Source organism: Bubalus bubalis, chromosome 24, assembly GCF_019923935.1.
Source record: "Bubalus bubalis isolate 160015118507 breed Murrah chromosome 24, NDDB_SH_1, whole genome shotgun sequence".
Classification (NCBI taxonomy): domain Eukaryota; kingdom Metazoa; phylum Chordata; class Mammalia; order Artiodactyla; family Bovidae; genus Bubalus; species Bubalus bubalis.
In genome coordinates, this window is record NC_059180.1 from 26,608,492 (window position 1) to 26,625,391 (window position 16,900).

Here is a 16,900-nt window from a genome sequence, read left to right on the forward strand (position 1 = left end):
AGAGCCTGGTGGGCTACAGTCCATGGGGTCGTAAAGAGTTGGACACAACAGAGCAACTAAAATTTCTGAAGCCAACTAAGTAAATGGAGGTGGGGAGAGGACAAAAGAGCCCAAAGGAACCCCGAGAATCTACTTTCCTCACAACTTCTGGCCTTCCATGAAGGAAGGAGGAGTAGGGTGGGCTTGCCTCTCACTCCCCTGGGGAAGACAGGGCAGAAATGCTCGTGATGAGGGTAAAGAGTGGGAGGCAGGTGGTCCCTGGAGCTGTAGGAGTCACTGAAGAGCCTTGAGAAGTTCAGCTACGTTAGTTCGCCTATCTCACACTCTGTTAGCTGTGGGGTGCTGGCTGGGAGGCACCCTGTCTTCTCTCTTTAGTATCTGACCAATCCACAGGGCTAAGGAAATGATCAATCCAAAGATACACCTCCTTAGATTCACAGACTTAGAAAACGAACTTGCGGTTGCCAGTGGGAAGGGACAGTTAGGGAGTTTGGGATGGACATAACACACTGCTGTATTTAAAATGGATAACCAACAGGGACCTACTGTAGAGCACATGGAGCTCTGCTCAATGTTATGTGGCAGCCTGGATGGGAGGGGAGTCTGGGGGAGAATGGATACATGGATCCGTATGGCCTAGTCCCTTCACTATTCACCTGAAACTATAACATTTTTGGATAACCAGCTACCCCCCAATATAAGATAAGAAGTTTAAAAGAAAAACAAAAACAAAGATACACCTCCTGCAAGTCCCATCAGAAAGCGAAGCACTCCACTGGTTTAAAAAGCTAACACTCACAAGCACTTAGCATGTACTGATGACTTTACAGACACCGTGCCCTGCCATCCTCATCACAGCCTTGCAGGGCTATTCCTGTGGTAACTGCATTCCAGATGGGGAGACGGAGGCTGAGTAGGTCAGAGCCCCTCAAGGCCGGAAGACACAGCTCCAGGACTCCACCTGAGTCTGCTGGACTCATAGCTGCCCAGGAAAGCAGAAGAAGACAGTAAGGGCCCTCCTTACAAGGTCCACTGGTCACCCGCCCCACACAGGAACGCCACTGTGATTCAGATGCCTCAGAATGGCCCAGTGCACAAGCAGACTCAAGGATGCAACTAACCGCCCAAGGGAGAGAGTCCTTCAAACCCGAGGCGTGAATGAGCAGCCACCCCTCCCTGTCTCTGCTCTCCGCGTTCACCTCCTGGTGACCACTGGGTGGAGGAAAACTCAGAAAAACAGGTCTGATTCTTCCCATGGTGCTTTCAGAACCTGGGTGCACACACAACCTCTCAACAGGGCAGCGAGACAGCCATTATGTGTCTGTCCCGTTTTTCTGAGTCCTGGAGCCAAGAGGATGTTGATAAACGCTCCCTGGAGAGGTGGCTCTGAGCATCAGGGCAGAGAAGGTGACAGAGACCATGGGGAGGTACTCACCTGGGTCTCCAGAGTGATCACTGGGCTTGGTTGTGGGTCCTGTGGGGAAAAAAGGAGAAAATGCCTGTGAGTGGTGGGGAAATGTAACCTACTACCCTGGCACCACTTTAAAACAAAGCTGTACTTCTGCGGTGCTCAAGCAACCGCATGGGGAGGGTGGCCCCATTCTGTCACCCCCATTCCATGCGACATTCTCCACCTCCTCCCACACCCACATGAGGAAGGAGGATAAAACCTTTCACTAGGAGGTTGCAGGGACACCCGCAGGAGATCACGCAAGAAGATGAAGTGCAAGTGTGAAGAAAGAACAAACAAAGCCCCCTCGCAGAGCATCTCAAAGTGTGCTCAAAGCATTGACGGGAGGGAGAAGATGGGTCTGCAAGAGGATTAGAAATAAATCTGAAAGAATATAAAGTCCCGATGAGGGGCAAGGCCACCACTTTGTGTCTGATCTGGGAAAGAATGAGGGAAGCAACGAGACAGAGGGACAAGAAGGAGCTTAATTCCCGGTCTGTGGGGCACATTCCAATGGGCTGGGGAAGATTCCTTTCAGTGGGGAGAAGGCCAGAGAAAGTCCCATTCATTCACTTGCGACAAAAGCCAATTGACTGGAAATGCTCGGTGGTAAATTCTCTCGGGTCATTAAACATGAACTCCGGGGTGGGGGCAGGGTGGGTACAGAGGAGGAAGGGACGCCTGGAGAGGAGGTAGCGGTTTTCAGCAAGTGGATTCCAAAGAAAACAGGAAACTCAGCACATAAAGGTTATTTTTGTCTGGACTATGTTGGCCCTGCACTTAATCATCTTGGATTCATGATTCTGGGAAAGTAACCTCAAGCTGCCTCTGACTGAGAATGGGCATGATTTTAGAGCCCCGAAGGACAAACTCAATTGGAAGCTTTATCTAAGCAGATTTTCCAACACAGGCTTCCAGAAAGCATGCAAATTCGCCCCGGCCCCCCGCCCTCTGCTGTGAACAAGAAGGAAATGTAGAAATCACGCCTTATTTGTCTTTCTGTGATGGGCTTATTTTACTTAGCACTGCGCCCTCAAGGTTCACCCATGTTGTTACAAATGGCAGGATTTCCTTCTTATTTGAAGGCTGAATGATATTCCGCTGTGTATATATATATATGGGGCTTCCCAGGTGACTCAGTGGTAAAGAATCTGCCTGCCATTGCAGGAGCCGCAGGAGACTGAGGTTTGATCCCTCCCTGGGTCGGAAGATCCCCTGGAGGGGGAAATGGCAACCCATTCCAGTATTCTTGCCTGGAAATCCCATGGACAGAGGAGACTGGCAGGCTACAGTCCATGGGGTCACAAAGAGTCGGTCACTCAGTCAGACACGACTGAGTGACTGTGCACGCAGGCAGTGCATATATATACACCATATTTTCTTTATTCACCTGTCAATGGACATACCGGTTGTTTCCATGTTTTGGCTATTAAGAATTTGGCTTCCAGGATCATGGGGGTGCAGATCTCATAGTTCCACTTTTATGAGGCAACTAAAATAAACTCTCAGAGAAGCAGAGAGTAGAAGGGTGGTTGGCAGGGGCTGGAAGGAGTGGGAAAGTGGGGAGATGCTATGTATCGGGTATGAAGTTTCAGTCCCACTAGCCAAATAAGCTCCAGAGATCTGCTGTATGACATAGAGCCTAGAGTTAGCAACATGGCACTGTACACTGAAAATTTCGGTCAGAGGACAGACCTCATGTTAGGTGTTTTTTCCATAATTAAAAAAGAAAGAAAGTGTAGAGAGACTGGAACATCTAAACCCCTCACCATTCTAAGTAACTGTCACTCACTTTCTTGATCACTGCTCCCCTGTGGCATCTTGATAACGATGCCTCGTTCTGATGAGGGTCAGATACCTAACCCCAGGAACGCTTTGCTTTCTGGTCTGTTCTGACCTTTCCTTCAAGACAAGGGACTCTTCTCTCCCAATTCCAGTTCTAACTCCCAGCATCTCTTCAGTGGTGCAGCTCAGAGGTTGATGCCAAGAGGACATCTCACTCTCATTTTCACACTCCACCCTGGCCCTGAACATTCCTCATCCCCAAGAAGATACTGAGGGGCGTTTTTCCCCCTCTTCCCACACTGCAGCCTTGGCCCACAAAGAAACTTGGAGAAAGACTTCCCTGATGGTCCAGCGGTTAAGAATCCACCTTGCAACGCAGGGGGACGAGGGTTCAATCCCTGCTGGGGGAACCAAGATCAACACTAGAGAGTCCATGTGCTAAAGAGCCTACATGATACAAGGAAGATCCCACGTGCCCCAACTAAGACCCAACACAGCCACACAAACAAATATTAAAACAACAACAACAACAACCTAAGAAGTCTTGTAAGAAATACTGCAACCCTCTGTCTTCAAACCCTTACCAGCTCCTTGTCAAGGGGGAAGAGGTAGCCACTACAGCGGGGGAGAACCTTCGCTGAACCACTCTTTATTCAAGTGAGGCTCATTATTTTAGCATCCTTCATGGAACACCCCCAGCCAGCTCCTGTATCACTTGCTGCAGAGAGAGTGAACCCTGTGCTCCCAGGCTCCCAGGGTCAGGCCAAGTACACTGTGCAGGGCCCATTCTAGTCTGGGAGGCAAGGCCATGGTCCATGTTGGGCAGCATGGGTCAGACTCACACTGTTTAATGAGAGACAGCACGCAAGTCTGTGCTTCAGCTCAAGTCAGCCTCTGTGTGTCTGTCTGTCCCTCTCTTTATTCCGATCCCAGCATCCAGATTTTGACTGGAAGATAAGAAGCTGCTTCTCAGACATTAGCTTCATTTTTTAAGGCCAGGTGCTTGCAAAGCATTGGATGGGGTGTTGGGTGCATGCCCAGATTAATTAAGCTGTACTTCACAGCACATTTGGCTGTTGTTTGGGGCTTATGCTTCACTGCTCAGAATCCCATGGGGGAGGCGGGGGAGAGGGGAGAATGCCATCCTGAACCCCATGAACAACTTCACTGAAAAAGACTTTCCCAGGAAGCCACAGGAAACCTCTGACATCCGTGTTGACAAAACCCAGAGCCTGATCCATGGGTACAATGCTGCACCAACTATCTGGTGTTCCATGATCAGAGATCCTCTGGGTGCAGGGTCAGAGGATTAATATTCATTAAAAAGCTTCTGGAAAAACAAAAGCAAAAATGCTATCTATTTAGCATGTTAATTACTTAGCCAAGAAGACAGACAAAGTAACTCACAAACGGCCATGTCATTAACACTTAAGATTCACTGGCCAACAAACTCGCTCCCCTCCCTCTGTGCACATTTGAGATATAAGACTCTGCCTACAGAGGCTCAGACCAGAGGATTCAAGGTATGACAGTATCTCTGTGAGGTTTCACTTTCAGTAACATCCTCCTTAATTGGAAAGGCTAACGAAGTGGAACTGGGTCAATGATGCTGTCTGCCTAATCCATCGCGTCTGTCTAAACTGGGACTCTTTGGTTTACAGTAGAGTAAATTCCTGTCTGTCAGAGGAAAGGCTCTCGGAGACCAACGGGGAATTCGCAACGTGCTTGGATGCTACAATGGAGACCTTTTAGAATCTTAATGTGGGGACCGAGAACCAGGGAACCACCTAAAGCAAGGAAAGCCCTTTCATATCATCTACTGCAATGACAAAGTGGGGAAGCCAAGTGGGGAACTGGGTAGACGGAATCAGTGGCCCTCATTTTCACCACTCCCTCGATCCACACCCTCTGGTCATGTGATCGTGCATTTCTTTGCAGAGCAAGCTTCCTCCTCCCTGAACTTGGGCTTGCCCATTAGCAGTTAAGACATCGTGGAAGCTTGAAATGTGTGTGCATGATTGAGCATGACCTCTTGTGCTTTTGCCGGTCAGCTCAGGAGAATACACCCCAGGTAGCCTGCTGGTCCAAGGGGGATGAGAGGCACTCGGGGCAAACCTGATCCAATCTGCAGCTTGAAGCTTAGTCCAGCCTCGATTAGCCAACCCCAAGCCCACCTTCACTCACAGACAGAATATGTGCCTGTTGTCTCAAGCCATTTCAGGTTGACTTGTTACGCAGCGCCGTTGTGGTGAATATACTCTCCAAGGTAGACCTTGATAGAACTAAAATGTATTGTATACAGTCCAGCCTTGGAAACGAAAAGATACATATTCTCCCTAAGTCTGCAAATACATCCAGGAACCTGCAATAACTACAGCTAATAGCTATCATTTACTGAGACCCTACTATGTACCAGGCTCCATTCGAGATGGACCTTACACCAAGCAAAGAAACACTCACCATCAGTATCTGGTACTACCTCTGAGTCAGCCTTCAGCCCTCTTCACTAAATATACCAGTTCTTCTGAATTTGTTTCGGTGCCATTACAACATATTGGGGCTTCCCTGGTGGCTCAGATGGTAAAGAATCCACTTGCAATGAAGGAGACCCAGGTTTGATCCCTGGGTCAGGAAGGTCCCCTGGAGAAGGGAGTGGCTACCCACTCCAGTATTCTTGCCTGGAGAATCCCATGGACAGAGGAGCCTGGCAGGTTACACCCAAGGGATCACAAAGAGTCAGACACGACTAAGCGACCAACACTTTCAGCTGCACAGTAACATTAAAGGGTGTCATCACTCAGAACCTCCTTGCTCTGAGAAAGACATTTCTCATTCCTTTGGTTTATTCTAAACTTTATTCCACGGGCATATTATTTGACCAAGATTCAGAATAGTCATGAATACTAGTAGCAACTTACTAAGTTACTTGTTAAGTAATGGCTAATAATTTGTTAACGTCATATCATGTTTCAGGCCGTGGCTTAACCTCTATACACACATCATTCCATTTACCTCTTGTAACAACTTTATGGTAGGCACTACTATTATTCCCATTATAGAGATGGGAAAACTGATGACCACAGAGATTGAATAACTTGTCCAAATTTACACAGATATTGTTGAAGCCTGGATTCAATCCCAACGCCCTGTATTCAAGAAACCTGGGCTATTTTAGAGTAGCTCTATCAGGCAATACAGTCCTACCTTAGACAAAGTAATCCTGCAACCTAGATAATGTTTATCAAAAGGAAGAATACAGGAAGTACAAGGTTAAGTACCACCTTAACTACGGCATCGTTTTTGAGCATCTGTATTTTTTAAAAAGGTAGTGGACTCGGTTGATAGAAATGAGCACACATGTCAAGACTAAAAACAAAATGTAGTCACTGTGCCACAGCATGAACCATGCAGAGTTAGCCAAACGCGTTCACACACGTTTACTATGCTCCATCCAACACAGCAGCCAGCACTCTGCCTGGCGGGCACCATGAGAGAGACAGAACTGAGTTTAAAGGGACCCCATGCGCCCTTCTATCCCAAAGCTAACTGTTTAAATGAGGCGGGAGCCTGATTACAGGTCCTGGAGAAATGAAGCTTGTCTGCTCCTCAAGAGTCTTGCTTGTATGACCAGGGAAACCAGGCTCAGATACTTCTGAGCCCATCAGGGCCACGGGCCTAATTTTAACAAGTAATTAAGCTTTTATAAAGAATGCAGAGAGAAGAGGAGGAATTTGTTCATTTTCATTTCAGGCTTGCATCAAATGTTTCTGGCTTTCCTGGTCATGCTGAGCCCCGGGTAAGCCTCGTTCACACATGTTTACTATGCTCCAACTCAGCAGTTAGCACTCTGCCTGGCAGGCACCATGAGGGAGACAGAACTGAGTTTAAAGGGACCCTGTGCGCCCTTCTATCCCAAAGCTAACTGTTTAAATGAGGTGGGAGCCTGATTACAGGTTGGAAGGGGCTTTCTCCTCCCTGTCTTTGATAAGACATCATATCTATGTCTTATATGATATGAGATATCATAAGATAGCGCTTGTTCTTGGGCATTAAGCAAAGACTTTGGGATATAGGTGACAAACCTGTGACTCAGGCTTCCTGAGTCAGTTCCCCCCTGAGGCCCATCAAGTCAGCAGATAGACAATGGGTCCCTAGTAAGACTCAGCACAAACACACCCAGGACGAAGCTGCAGAAGGCTGAATGGCACTCTCCCAGGGAGTCCTCTGATTTGCCATAGGAGGGAGCTTCCACCATCCAGAGACTGGATCTAATCTCATCACTGTTCAACACCAGGCGCCTTGGGAAATGCAACGAGCTCTTCATGGGATCAAAAACTCAGCACCGCTGCCTGCTAGAGAAACACTCCCTGGCGAGAGCACCCAGAGGAAGCTGAGCGTGGATGCCAGGCCAGAGGCCTAACTGGATGTGGTCACTTGTACTGCAGGCTGGGCACAGGGCAAAGAAGGATCATTTGTGGGAAAAGAATACAGGTTTGGGGTCAGCCCTGGGTTCAGATCATGCACAAGCCCAGTTTTAGTCTTGCTCAGGCTGCCATAACAAAGTACCACAGGCTGAGTGGCTTACACAAGAGAAACTTATTTTCTCACAATTCTGGGAGCTAGAAGTCCAAGGTCAAGGCACCAGCAGGGTTTTTTTTCTTTGAAGGCCTCTCTGCTTAGATGGCTGCCTTCTTACTGTGTACTCACATAGTCTTTTTACTCCATACAGGAGCCTCTGGGTGTCTCTGTGTGCCCAAAGTTCCTCTTCTTATAAAGATACCAGTCAGACTGGACTGTTGTTTTTGTTTAAGTCACTCAGTTGTGTCCAACTCTTTTTGTGACCCCATGAACTGTAGCCCATCAGCCTCCTGTGTCCATGAGATTTTCCAGGCAAGAATATTGGAGTGGGTTGCCATTGCCTTCTCCAGGGTATCTTCCTGGCCCAGGGATCGAACACACATCTCCAGCATTGGCAGGCAGATTCTCTGCCCCAGAGCCATCTGGGAAACCCTCAGACTGGATTAGAAATCCCTTCTAAAAGCCACATTTTAACTGAATGACTTCTTTAAAGGCTTTGCTCCCAAGAACTGGGGTTGGTGAGTCAGCAGATGACAACAACTTAGACTAGTGACCTCAGCCAAACCTCATAGCATCTGTGAGCTTTACTTTCTCATTTACATGATGTTAACAGGAGGGTCTATATTCTCCTACAGAGCTACTGCAAGACAGCAAAGCATAGACTGTATTGTCTGGCAAACTCTGTAGGTGAAAATGAGCGTTGGTAACAATCACACCAGCTTAACAGGTGTGAACCTGGACCGTCTCACACCAACTCAGATGCACAGTCACCTCCTGTCTTGAAAACAGGATATCATATCACAGGCTGTTGTGAACATTAACTAAAACCAGATATTTCAAATGTTTGGTCTCTGGCTAGAAACTCAAAGATAATCGTCCCTTTGTTTTCTTCTTCCAGGCTTATGAAGGCTAAGACATAACCCTCCACACCCAACCCTACTCGATCATAATTCTTCTGGACTGAGAATTATTGTACATAACTGGGTGCATGCATGCTTAGTCGCTCAGTCTTCTCCGAATCTTGTGGCCCCATGGACTGTAGCCTGCCAGGCTTCTCTGTCCTTGGGGTTTTTCAGGCAAGAATACCGAAGTGGGTTGCCATTTCTTCCTCCAGGGGATCTTCCCAACCCAGAGATCGAACCCATGTCTCCTGTATCTCTTGCCTTGCAGGCAGATTCTTTCCCACTGAGCCATCAGAGAAGGCTATTGTACCTAAGTGGACAGCAGTGAGTGGGTAAAGTTACCTACTTCATTTTGAAAGCTTACTTGTGTCAAGCACGTGAACTCCTTGTAACCCTGGCAAGGGAAGTCTCAAACTGCCCATTTTACAGATCAGATAACTAATGCTCCAGCAGGACAATTTGCTCGAGAATATAGATTTGATAAGGGATGGGGCCAGGTCTGGTGCTCAGGTCTGTACACTGCCAGAAACTGGTCCTTTAACCAATATCCTGGTGTTTCCAATAGTGTGAACTTACTGAATCAGGCTCTCTGGGCAAGGATCCAAAGAATCTGCATTTTTATTAGACACTCTTGGGCAAGTCAGGCAGACTGAAGCCTGAGAACTCTTGTATTATATTCTGAATAGTACCAGACTAAAGGCATCCGAGGTGAGAAAGACAGCCGGTGAAAAACCAAAAACCTTGCTTAGGACTCCAACCTCTGACACCAGCTAGCCACCAAGTGTCTGACGCATGCTTGGGACTCTGGTGCTCAGGCTTTGTGCCTCCAAGAAATTTCATGATGGGTGTGTCCTGGCCTCTCCTGGATACTCTAAGAGAATAGCACAGACTGAGTGGGTTATAAACAGCAGAAATTTATTTCTCACAGTTCTGGAGTCTATGAGTCCAAGGTCAAGGTGCTGGCAGACTTGGTGTCTGGCGAGAGCTTCCTGATTCATAGATAGCTGTCTTTTTGCTGTGACCTCACATGGCAAAAGATTCAGGGGAGTTTTTCAGGGTCTCTTTTATAAGGGCACTAATCTCATCCATGGGGGCTCCTCCCTCATGACCTAATCACCTCCCGAAGACCCCACCTCTTAACGCCATCCCACAGGATATTAGAATTTCAACATATGAATTTTTAGAGGGACACATATATTCCGTCTGGGCTTCCCTGGTGGCTCAGTAGTAAAGAACCTGCCTGCAATGCAGGAGACTTGGGTTCGAACCCTGGGTTGGGAAGATCCCCTGGAGGAGGGCATGGCATACCACCCCAGTATTCTTGCCTAGAGAATTCCATGGACAGAGGAGCCTGGCAGGCAACAGTCCATGGGGTCATAAAGAGTCAGACAGGACTTAGTGACTAAAACCACCACCATACATTCAGTCCACAGCAAGGTGCAGGGTGGTTTCGGCCCCTTCTTTTCTCCCCACGTAAATGGTGAAGGTATCCCTCTTGCCCCAGAAACCCGGTCACCACTCCCCTCCCTTCAGCACTCCCCCCGGGGCGTGTGACCCCTTCTTAATTCTTTCTCGAGGCCTGGTCACAGCCATCAGGGTGCTCACACAATGGTCTTTCTGTGGGATTCCACAGCGCGCTTATCTTACACGGCAGGGGCTCCCGAGATGAAGGCGGGGCACGTGCCGGCCAGGCGGCTCCGGGCGATGAGGGAGGCACACCGAGGACACAGAACGCCCTTGTTCTCTGAGAGAGGCTGCTCTTGGAACGTGAGCACAGGCCGGCACCACACAGGCTCACCTTGTTGGAATATGCAAAGTCACCTTCAAAGAGGACTCAGGGGAGAAAGCAGAAACCCCGTGGAGAGGGCAGGGGCCTCTCCCTGCATCAGAGAGATGGTGACAGATGTGACTGGGCCCTGAAAACGGGGTGGAATTCCCTTGCTCTGTCTGTCTCTTTTTGGTCTTGAAAGTTCGAAAAGTTCAGAGACCTTTTAGATCTTCTTCTGCATTCCCTCCACATATTTAAGTCCAGACCTCAGGAAGGAGCAACAGAACCTCAAAGAACTGCTAAATGAAGCCTGAAGCCCTTGGATCAGTAGTTGACCATCCCCAGCCTGGAAAGCGAGGAGAAACCACAGATGCATGGAAACTCGGCAATGGCTTTAGTGTTTCTCAGCTCCGCGTGTGTATCTCTGAGCGCAAACAGTCACTAAAAATCTAAACCGTTGTACAGAACACTTTGTGCTGCGTGGGCCTCCGGAGGTTTTGTAATCCTTTACAAAGTGCACAGAACTACAATTCTCGGAACTACGCTTTGAATACACCTGCCTGAGGCCCTGGATGTGCTTTTCTGCCAGAAAGTACGGCTTCTAGCTGTATGGCTGCTGCCTGGCTGCTGCACTCAACTGTCACCTCCCCCTTATTCATGCAGTGATCCTGGGTCACATGGCTGATCAATACTGACGATAATCAGAAAAGTAGCCAACACTGGGCTCACAGTGAAGCAAGACATTATAATAAGTGGGCTGTAAGAACGCTCATTAAAAACTCACAACAGCTCAGATTATTCATAGGTATTATTAGTACTAACAGCTCCATTTTACAGGCCGGTATAACCGAGGCTCAAAGGCACTCATTACTAAATCGCAGAGACAAGGTTTGGATCAGGACAGCCCAACTCCTGAGGGCTTCCCTGGTGAGTCAGATGTAAAGAATCTGCCTGCAATGCAGGAGGCCCAGGTTCAATCCCTGTGTCAGGAAGATCCCTTGGAGGAGGGCAAGACAATCACTCCAGTATTCTTGCAGGGAGAACTACATGGACAGAAGAGCCCAGAAGCTACAGGCCACAGCATCACAAAGAGTCGACCACAACTGAGCGACTAACACACATACAGCCCAAGCCCTGAGGCTGCACTTTTGACCACTAGACTATGCTGTTTCCCAGGGGTACGACCACACTGTAAATCAGAATCACTTAACCACGGTTCACGGTTCTGTGAGTTGTTGGCACTAGGAAGCCTTATGGAGCAGGGAACTGGATCACATGGTATTAGGAAATACCAGATCGTCCCATTTGGTTGCTCTGGATCTTTGGCTAATTACATAACCTTTAATAATACTAATCACAACAACAACAAGAATAATAACTATCTCAGTGGTTACTGTAAAGACTGACAGAGATGGAGTATCAGAACCTCGCTCAGCCCTGGTGTCGAGTAGGCAAGCCACAAATGTTAGTTCCTCTTGGAGGACAATTACTGTCACTTTATGGGATGTGTTTTTCACAGCTCAAAGGCATTTCAGACCAGAAACGAGACATGCCTGCAGCATGCCAAGAAAAAACGGAGCAACGCAACCTCCACCCAACACAGCCAGACAAGATACGCTGGTAGACCGTCCGGGCTTGCAGTCCTTCTGAAGCTGGCCACCGGACTCTGCTGGGACACAAGTCTTCCTGAGCTCAGAATACAAGCCGCATCTCCAGCCTAGCCCAATAATTAGCTCTTCCCAGGCACAGCCCAGGCGACACCTACCAATCTGACACCCATCTGCTGTGGTCACCAAGATGGCAGGTGGCCCAAGTGGAAACAATCTGTCCTGGAGACACTGTCCAGAGACACAACGCTCTGTTCTACAGCTTCTGGGACTGCGAGGTAGGTTTTCTGTTCCACAAGGATCTAGTTTAAAGATTTGAGCCCAAGAATCCAAAACTGTGAATACCGGAAAGACACTGAAGAGATACGGGGTAGGTGAGCAGCAGCTTCCCTATGGGATGTCCAAGGTGGATATTACCAGGCAATTACTTGGCCTCAAATTCTCAGCACGGCTTGTGAACAGACACTATTGGTACATTCCTATTTTCCAGTGAGATGAAATGCATTTCCTGCCCTGACCTAGATCAAACCCATCATTTTCTGTTATGGCATATGAGATCCGGGGCTTCCCAGGTGGCTCAGTGGTAAAGAATCCATCTGCCAAGCAGGAGACCCAGGTTCGATCCCTGGGTTGGGAAGATAGCCTGGAGAAGGAAATGGGAACTCACTCCAGGCATTCTTGCCTGGAGAATTCTATGGACAGAGGAGCCTGGCAGGCTACAGTCCATGGGGTTGCAAAGAGTTGGACACGACTTAGTGATTAAATAGCAACAGCAGCATATGCAGTCCAGAATGGGAAGTGGTTTCCTAAGGGCACACACCGTTTAGAGCAAAATCCAGCCTAGAATCCAAGTTTCTTGATACAAAATCCTGGGTTCATCTTTTTTTTGCCAAAATCAGTGTCTGTGTGAGTCCTTCCCACACTCCTTTTCTTCATTTCCTCTTCTTCAGATCCTCACCAGAGCCTCTAGCCAGGACAACTTTTGTCCAAAAGACAGCATCTCCCAGCTCTGGAGAAACTATGATTCGGCAGTGCTGCAAGTCTGGAATGTCTCCAAGAGGCCACACACAGAACTGCTGATTCAAGCCATGGGGGAACCGGATCCCAGGATGCGGGCACACGGCAACGGAGCAGAGAGTTTCACAGCGGATGCAGGGGGTGTATCCCCAGCTCCTGGCTGCGCCTGGGAACAGGGGAGCCTCCTTCCTAGGCTAGAAGAGAGATGGTCGGCAAGTGGATCTGCAGGAGACACGTGGGCAGAGGCCTGGTACAAAGAGAGTCAGGGTCATGGTCTTGAGGTTTCAAAGGGCTGGGTCCTGGGGAGACTCAGTGCTCCTTTCTGCCTCCCTGGCCTTCTCCTGCATGTCTTAATGCTGATGAGGGTGCTGAGGATGAAGGTGACTGAGCCAACAGACAATGGCCATTACGACAGCTTTCATTTAAGTCCTTATGAAACACTGTGTTCATTTCTGTGCATTTCAGTAAATGCTCATTCCATCCTCCTGGGGCAGCTACTACAAGAAGGCCATAAAGTCTGGAAACATAGATGATTTTATTTTTTTCTCTTCTCACTGGGCAGTGCTCTTGATGACATTATTTGTATATTCGCCTGTTTCTAGACTATGGATCTCCTACAGTATTCTTCATTTATAGAGGAGGAAACAGAATCTCAGAAAGACTTGCCCAAAAAGCAGGGCCAGGCTCATTTCACCTTCATATCTCTTAAGAAGTTAACCAAAGTGTGCAGAGGTGGTATGTTTTGACATGCATAGTGCACAATACTTTTTTTTTTTTTAAAGCCAGTTGCCAACATTTAAAAAGTGGGTGATTTCACCATACCCAGATTTCTGGCTTTTCTTAAATGTCAGAAGATCCGGCCAAATGGGGATGTGGGCTGGCATGGCCACAGCTGGAGCTGAGTAGCTGCCGCCTACTTAAGATGGGCACACATCCCCCTCTTGGCCACAGCCCCCACCCCACCTGCAGGGCTGGGGAGTTTGTAACCTCCCATCTCTTTTTAAAAATATCTATTTATTTACTAGGCTACCTCATTGCTGTATGGGGGAATCGTCATTGTGTCATGCATGATCTCTTGTTGAGACATTCAGATCTCCAGTTGTGGCTCAGCAGTTGGGGTACACAGGCTTAGTTGCCTCATGGCATGTGGGATCTTAGTTCCCCGACTAGAGGTTGAACCCGCGTCTCCTGCATTGCAAGGCAGATTTTTAACCACTGGACCACCAGGGAAGTCCCCCTGATCTCCCATCTCTCAATGACCATATTTTACTGCTCTTCACAAGGGACAGTACCATTTTACCCGCCAGATGATTTATTCAATCAACATGATTCCACAGTCAGCCCTGGTCCCAAGGAAGAAAAGTTCAGGATGCCGGGACTTTAGGGAAGAAAGAAAAGCTCTAATAAAGCACAGGGATATGGAGCACTGCAGTTCACTCAATGACAAGCCTCTACCTGGGGCCCAATGGTCCTGACTTTCAGGGGGCGGGGCAGGCGGCAGCACTGGGCATCAGGCTGGGGGTTGCCCGGTGGGAAGGCTTCGGTGAAGAGCGTGGCACAGGAAGAGGTTGTTAGCGCCCACTGTTCTCTTGCTTCCTGCACGTCCACCGCGTGCAGCTGCCTGTGAACTGGCTGTTTGTTCCCAGCTCTCCCGGAAGGAAGCGCTCTCATCACCCACGACGACAGAGTTGGCCCAAGGAGCCGAGAACGTGTGCGGGGGCTGCGAGCCCGACTCTCCTCCTGTACAGGGCAGTCCCAAAGCTGCTGAGACAGGAAAAGGGGGAAGAAAGCGCAGCCCGGGAGAAAGCATCATGCAGGGCTCGAGGACAAAGCCCCAGCTGGGGAAAAGGGAGGAGGGGGAGGCCAGAGGAAGGGGGTCCTGCCGGGCCCACCGAGTCTGTACAATGAGCTCCTTTCACCAGTGAATAGAGTTCTCTCCTCGACTCGGTCTCAATGGCTTTGTTTCTGAAACAACCCATTCTCCACCCAGAAAGCCAAACTCGCCAGACCCTGTGCCAAGGTCAGGCAAGAGCCTGAGATCCTCAAGCAAGCTGATAATCAGCCCCCAGGAGACGACCATGGTGCCCAGGGTGGCTCGGCTGACCCACGTCTACAATGATCCCCTTTGATTTCTAGGCTTTCCTGCCCAGGAGGGCGGGGGCAGGGGACCCAGACTCACACGCGTGACATGTTTGGCATAACTGTAGGATCTATTCAGGATAGTAAGTGTTCTTTTCCCACGAACTTCACTGAGACATCTGTGCAAACAGAGGGGGCAGGAGGGGGCAGGATGAGAAAGGATGAGCCCGGAGAAGCAGGATGCAAGTTCAAGTCTTCCGTCTCAAATTGACCAAATCCATGAGGTGGTGGGGCTCATCACTGACCACCCAGCAGCAGTGTCTGTTTTACAGGCTCCTTGAGAACAGCATCTTGGAGAGTTTACTGCCCACAGAGCAAACAGCAAAGTGGGGCCTACAGGCAGTAATCGGCTCAGACGGGTTTTGTTCAGCCCGTGCCATGTTTCCAAAAGAAAAATGCTACATATGAGGCCAACACCTACAGTTCAGGAGGTTTCATGCAAAACTACAAAGCTCTGGCATTTCTTGGAAAATGAGGAGACCTGGAAACAGGAATCCATCAGTTTCATAAGGCCCTGACTGCTGATCTGGGAAAAGGCTGTCTCTCTTAGATGGGGCATGTGCCCGCCCTCCAGCTAAGGGCACGTACCTGACCCCCTCACTAGGGCCACCATGTAGCTACTGTGGGCACTGGGGTTTGTAGCCTCTTGTATATCAAGTCCCAGAGCTCTCAGCAGAGGCCCTGGGATGGGAGAGAAGGCTGGGATATGGACTTGTTGTAGAGCAAACTTGGCTATAAAATTCAGTTGGCTACAAAATCCAAAACTGGACTCAAGAAATGTATACAAACACACACCCAGGAACACGTGGTCAGGAGCAGAGTCCACAAGTTTTGGGGTTGGTTCTCTGCTCTCCTCCCTCCCTGCTATTTGAACAACTCTTTCAGCTACTGGTCCCATTTTCCAAGATGATCTTCTTTGTGCTTATATTTACCAAAATTCTGGGCCTGCCACACAGACAGCACTAGGCAAATTCTTGTTGAACCAAAATCAACTGAAGCTCAAGCAATGTTGGGATGGACCCTAAAAGAACCATGCTTAGAACCCAGCTCACTTAACAGTTGCAGGATGTTTTCCCAACTGCAAGTCAAGACAAGTCCCTTGGGAATGGAAGACTGAACAGAAGTAGATGAGCTCAACTACTGGTTGGTTGATGTCTGAGAAGAGGAAGCAGAGAGGGTCAACTTTATAGGCAATGCCCAACTTTATAGGCGACGCAGCATATTTGAGATTCATGCTATGTAGCATGAGGTCTGTTGGGAAGACATGACGTGCTGACATGGTAAAATGAAAGTAAGTTGCCAATGTATCCAAGGACCAAAAGCTCATGAGAGTAGCCTCCAGAGTCCAGGCAGGTGCAGTATAGTCTCTTGCAGCTCTTCTAGGTCTAAAAAGGCAGACTGAGGTTTACTGCCTCGGCTTCTGTTGTATGTAGCTGAGACCATTTTCCAGCTTTGCATATGAGTGTGTGTGTGTGCATGTATGTGTGTGTGCACATAGGCAACCATTTGAGAACATTCACATGCACACATATGTGGTATTTCCTATCCAAAGCCTTGCTAAAAAGCTGCAGTGGGATCTGTGGATTTCATTTGCCTAGCATCCCTCATTTTGGGGGATTTCCCTGAGTGACCCCACTCCTGGTTCTAATTTCAA

At 48.7% G+C, this 16,900-nt stretch overlaps 1 protein-coding gene across 1 annotated transcript in view; it reads right to left on the reverse strand.

The window, feature by feature from the left end:
* Nucleotides 1-16,900, reverse strand: part of XYLT1 (xylosyltransferase 1) — a 347,704-nt gene that overhangs the window by 245,109 nt on the left and 85,695 nt on the right. The window contains exon 2 of the mRNA XM_025274755.3: nucleotides 1,436-1,474. Within this exon, the coding sequence (XP_025130540.3) occupies nucleotides 1,436-1,474 (39 nt within the window). The remainder of the gene's footprint in view (nucleotides 1-1,435; nucleotides 1,475-16,900) is intronic.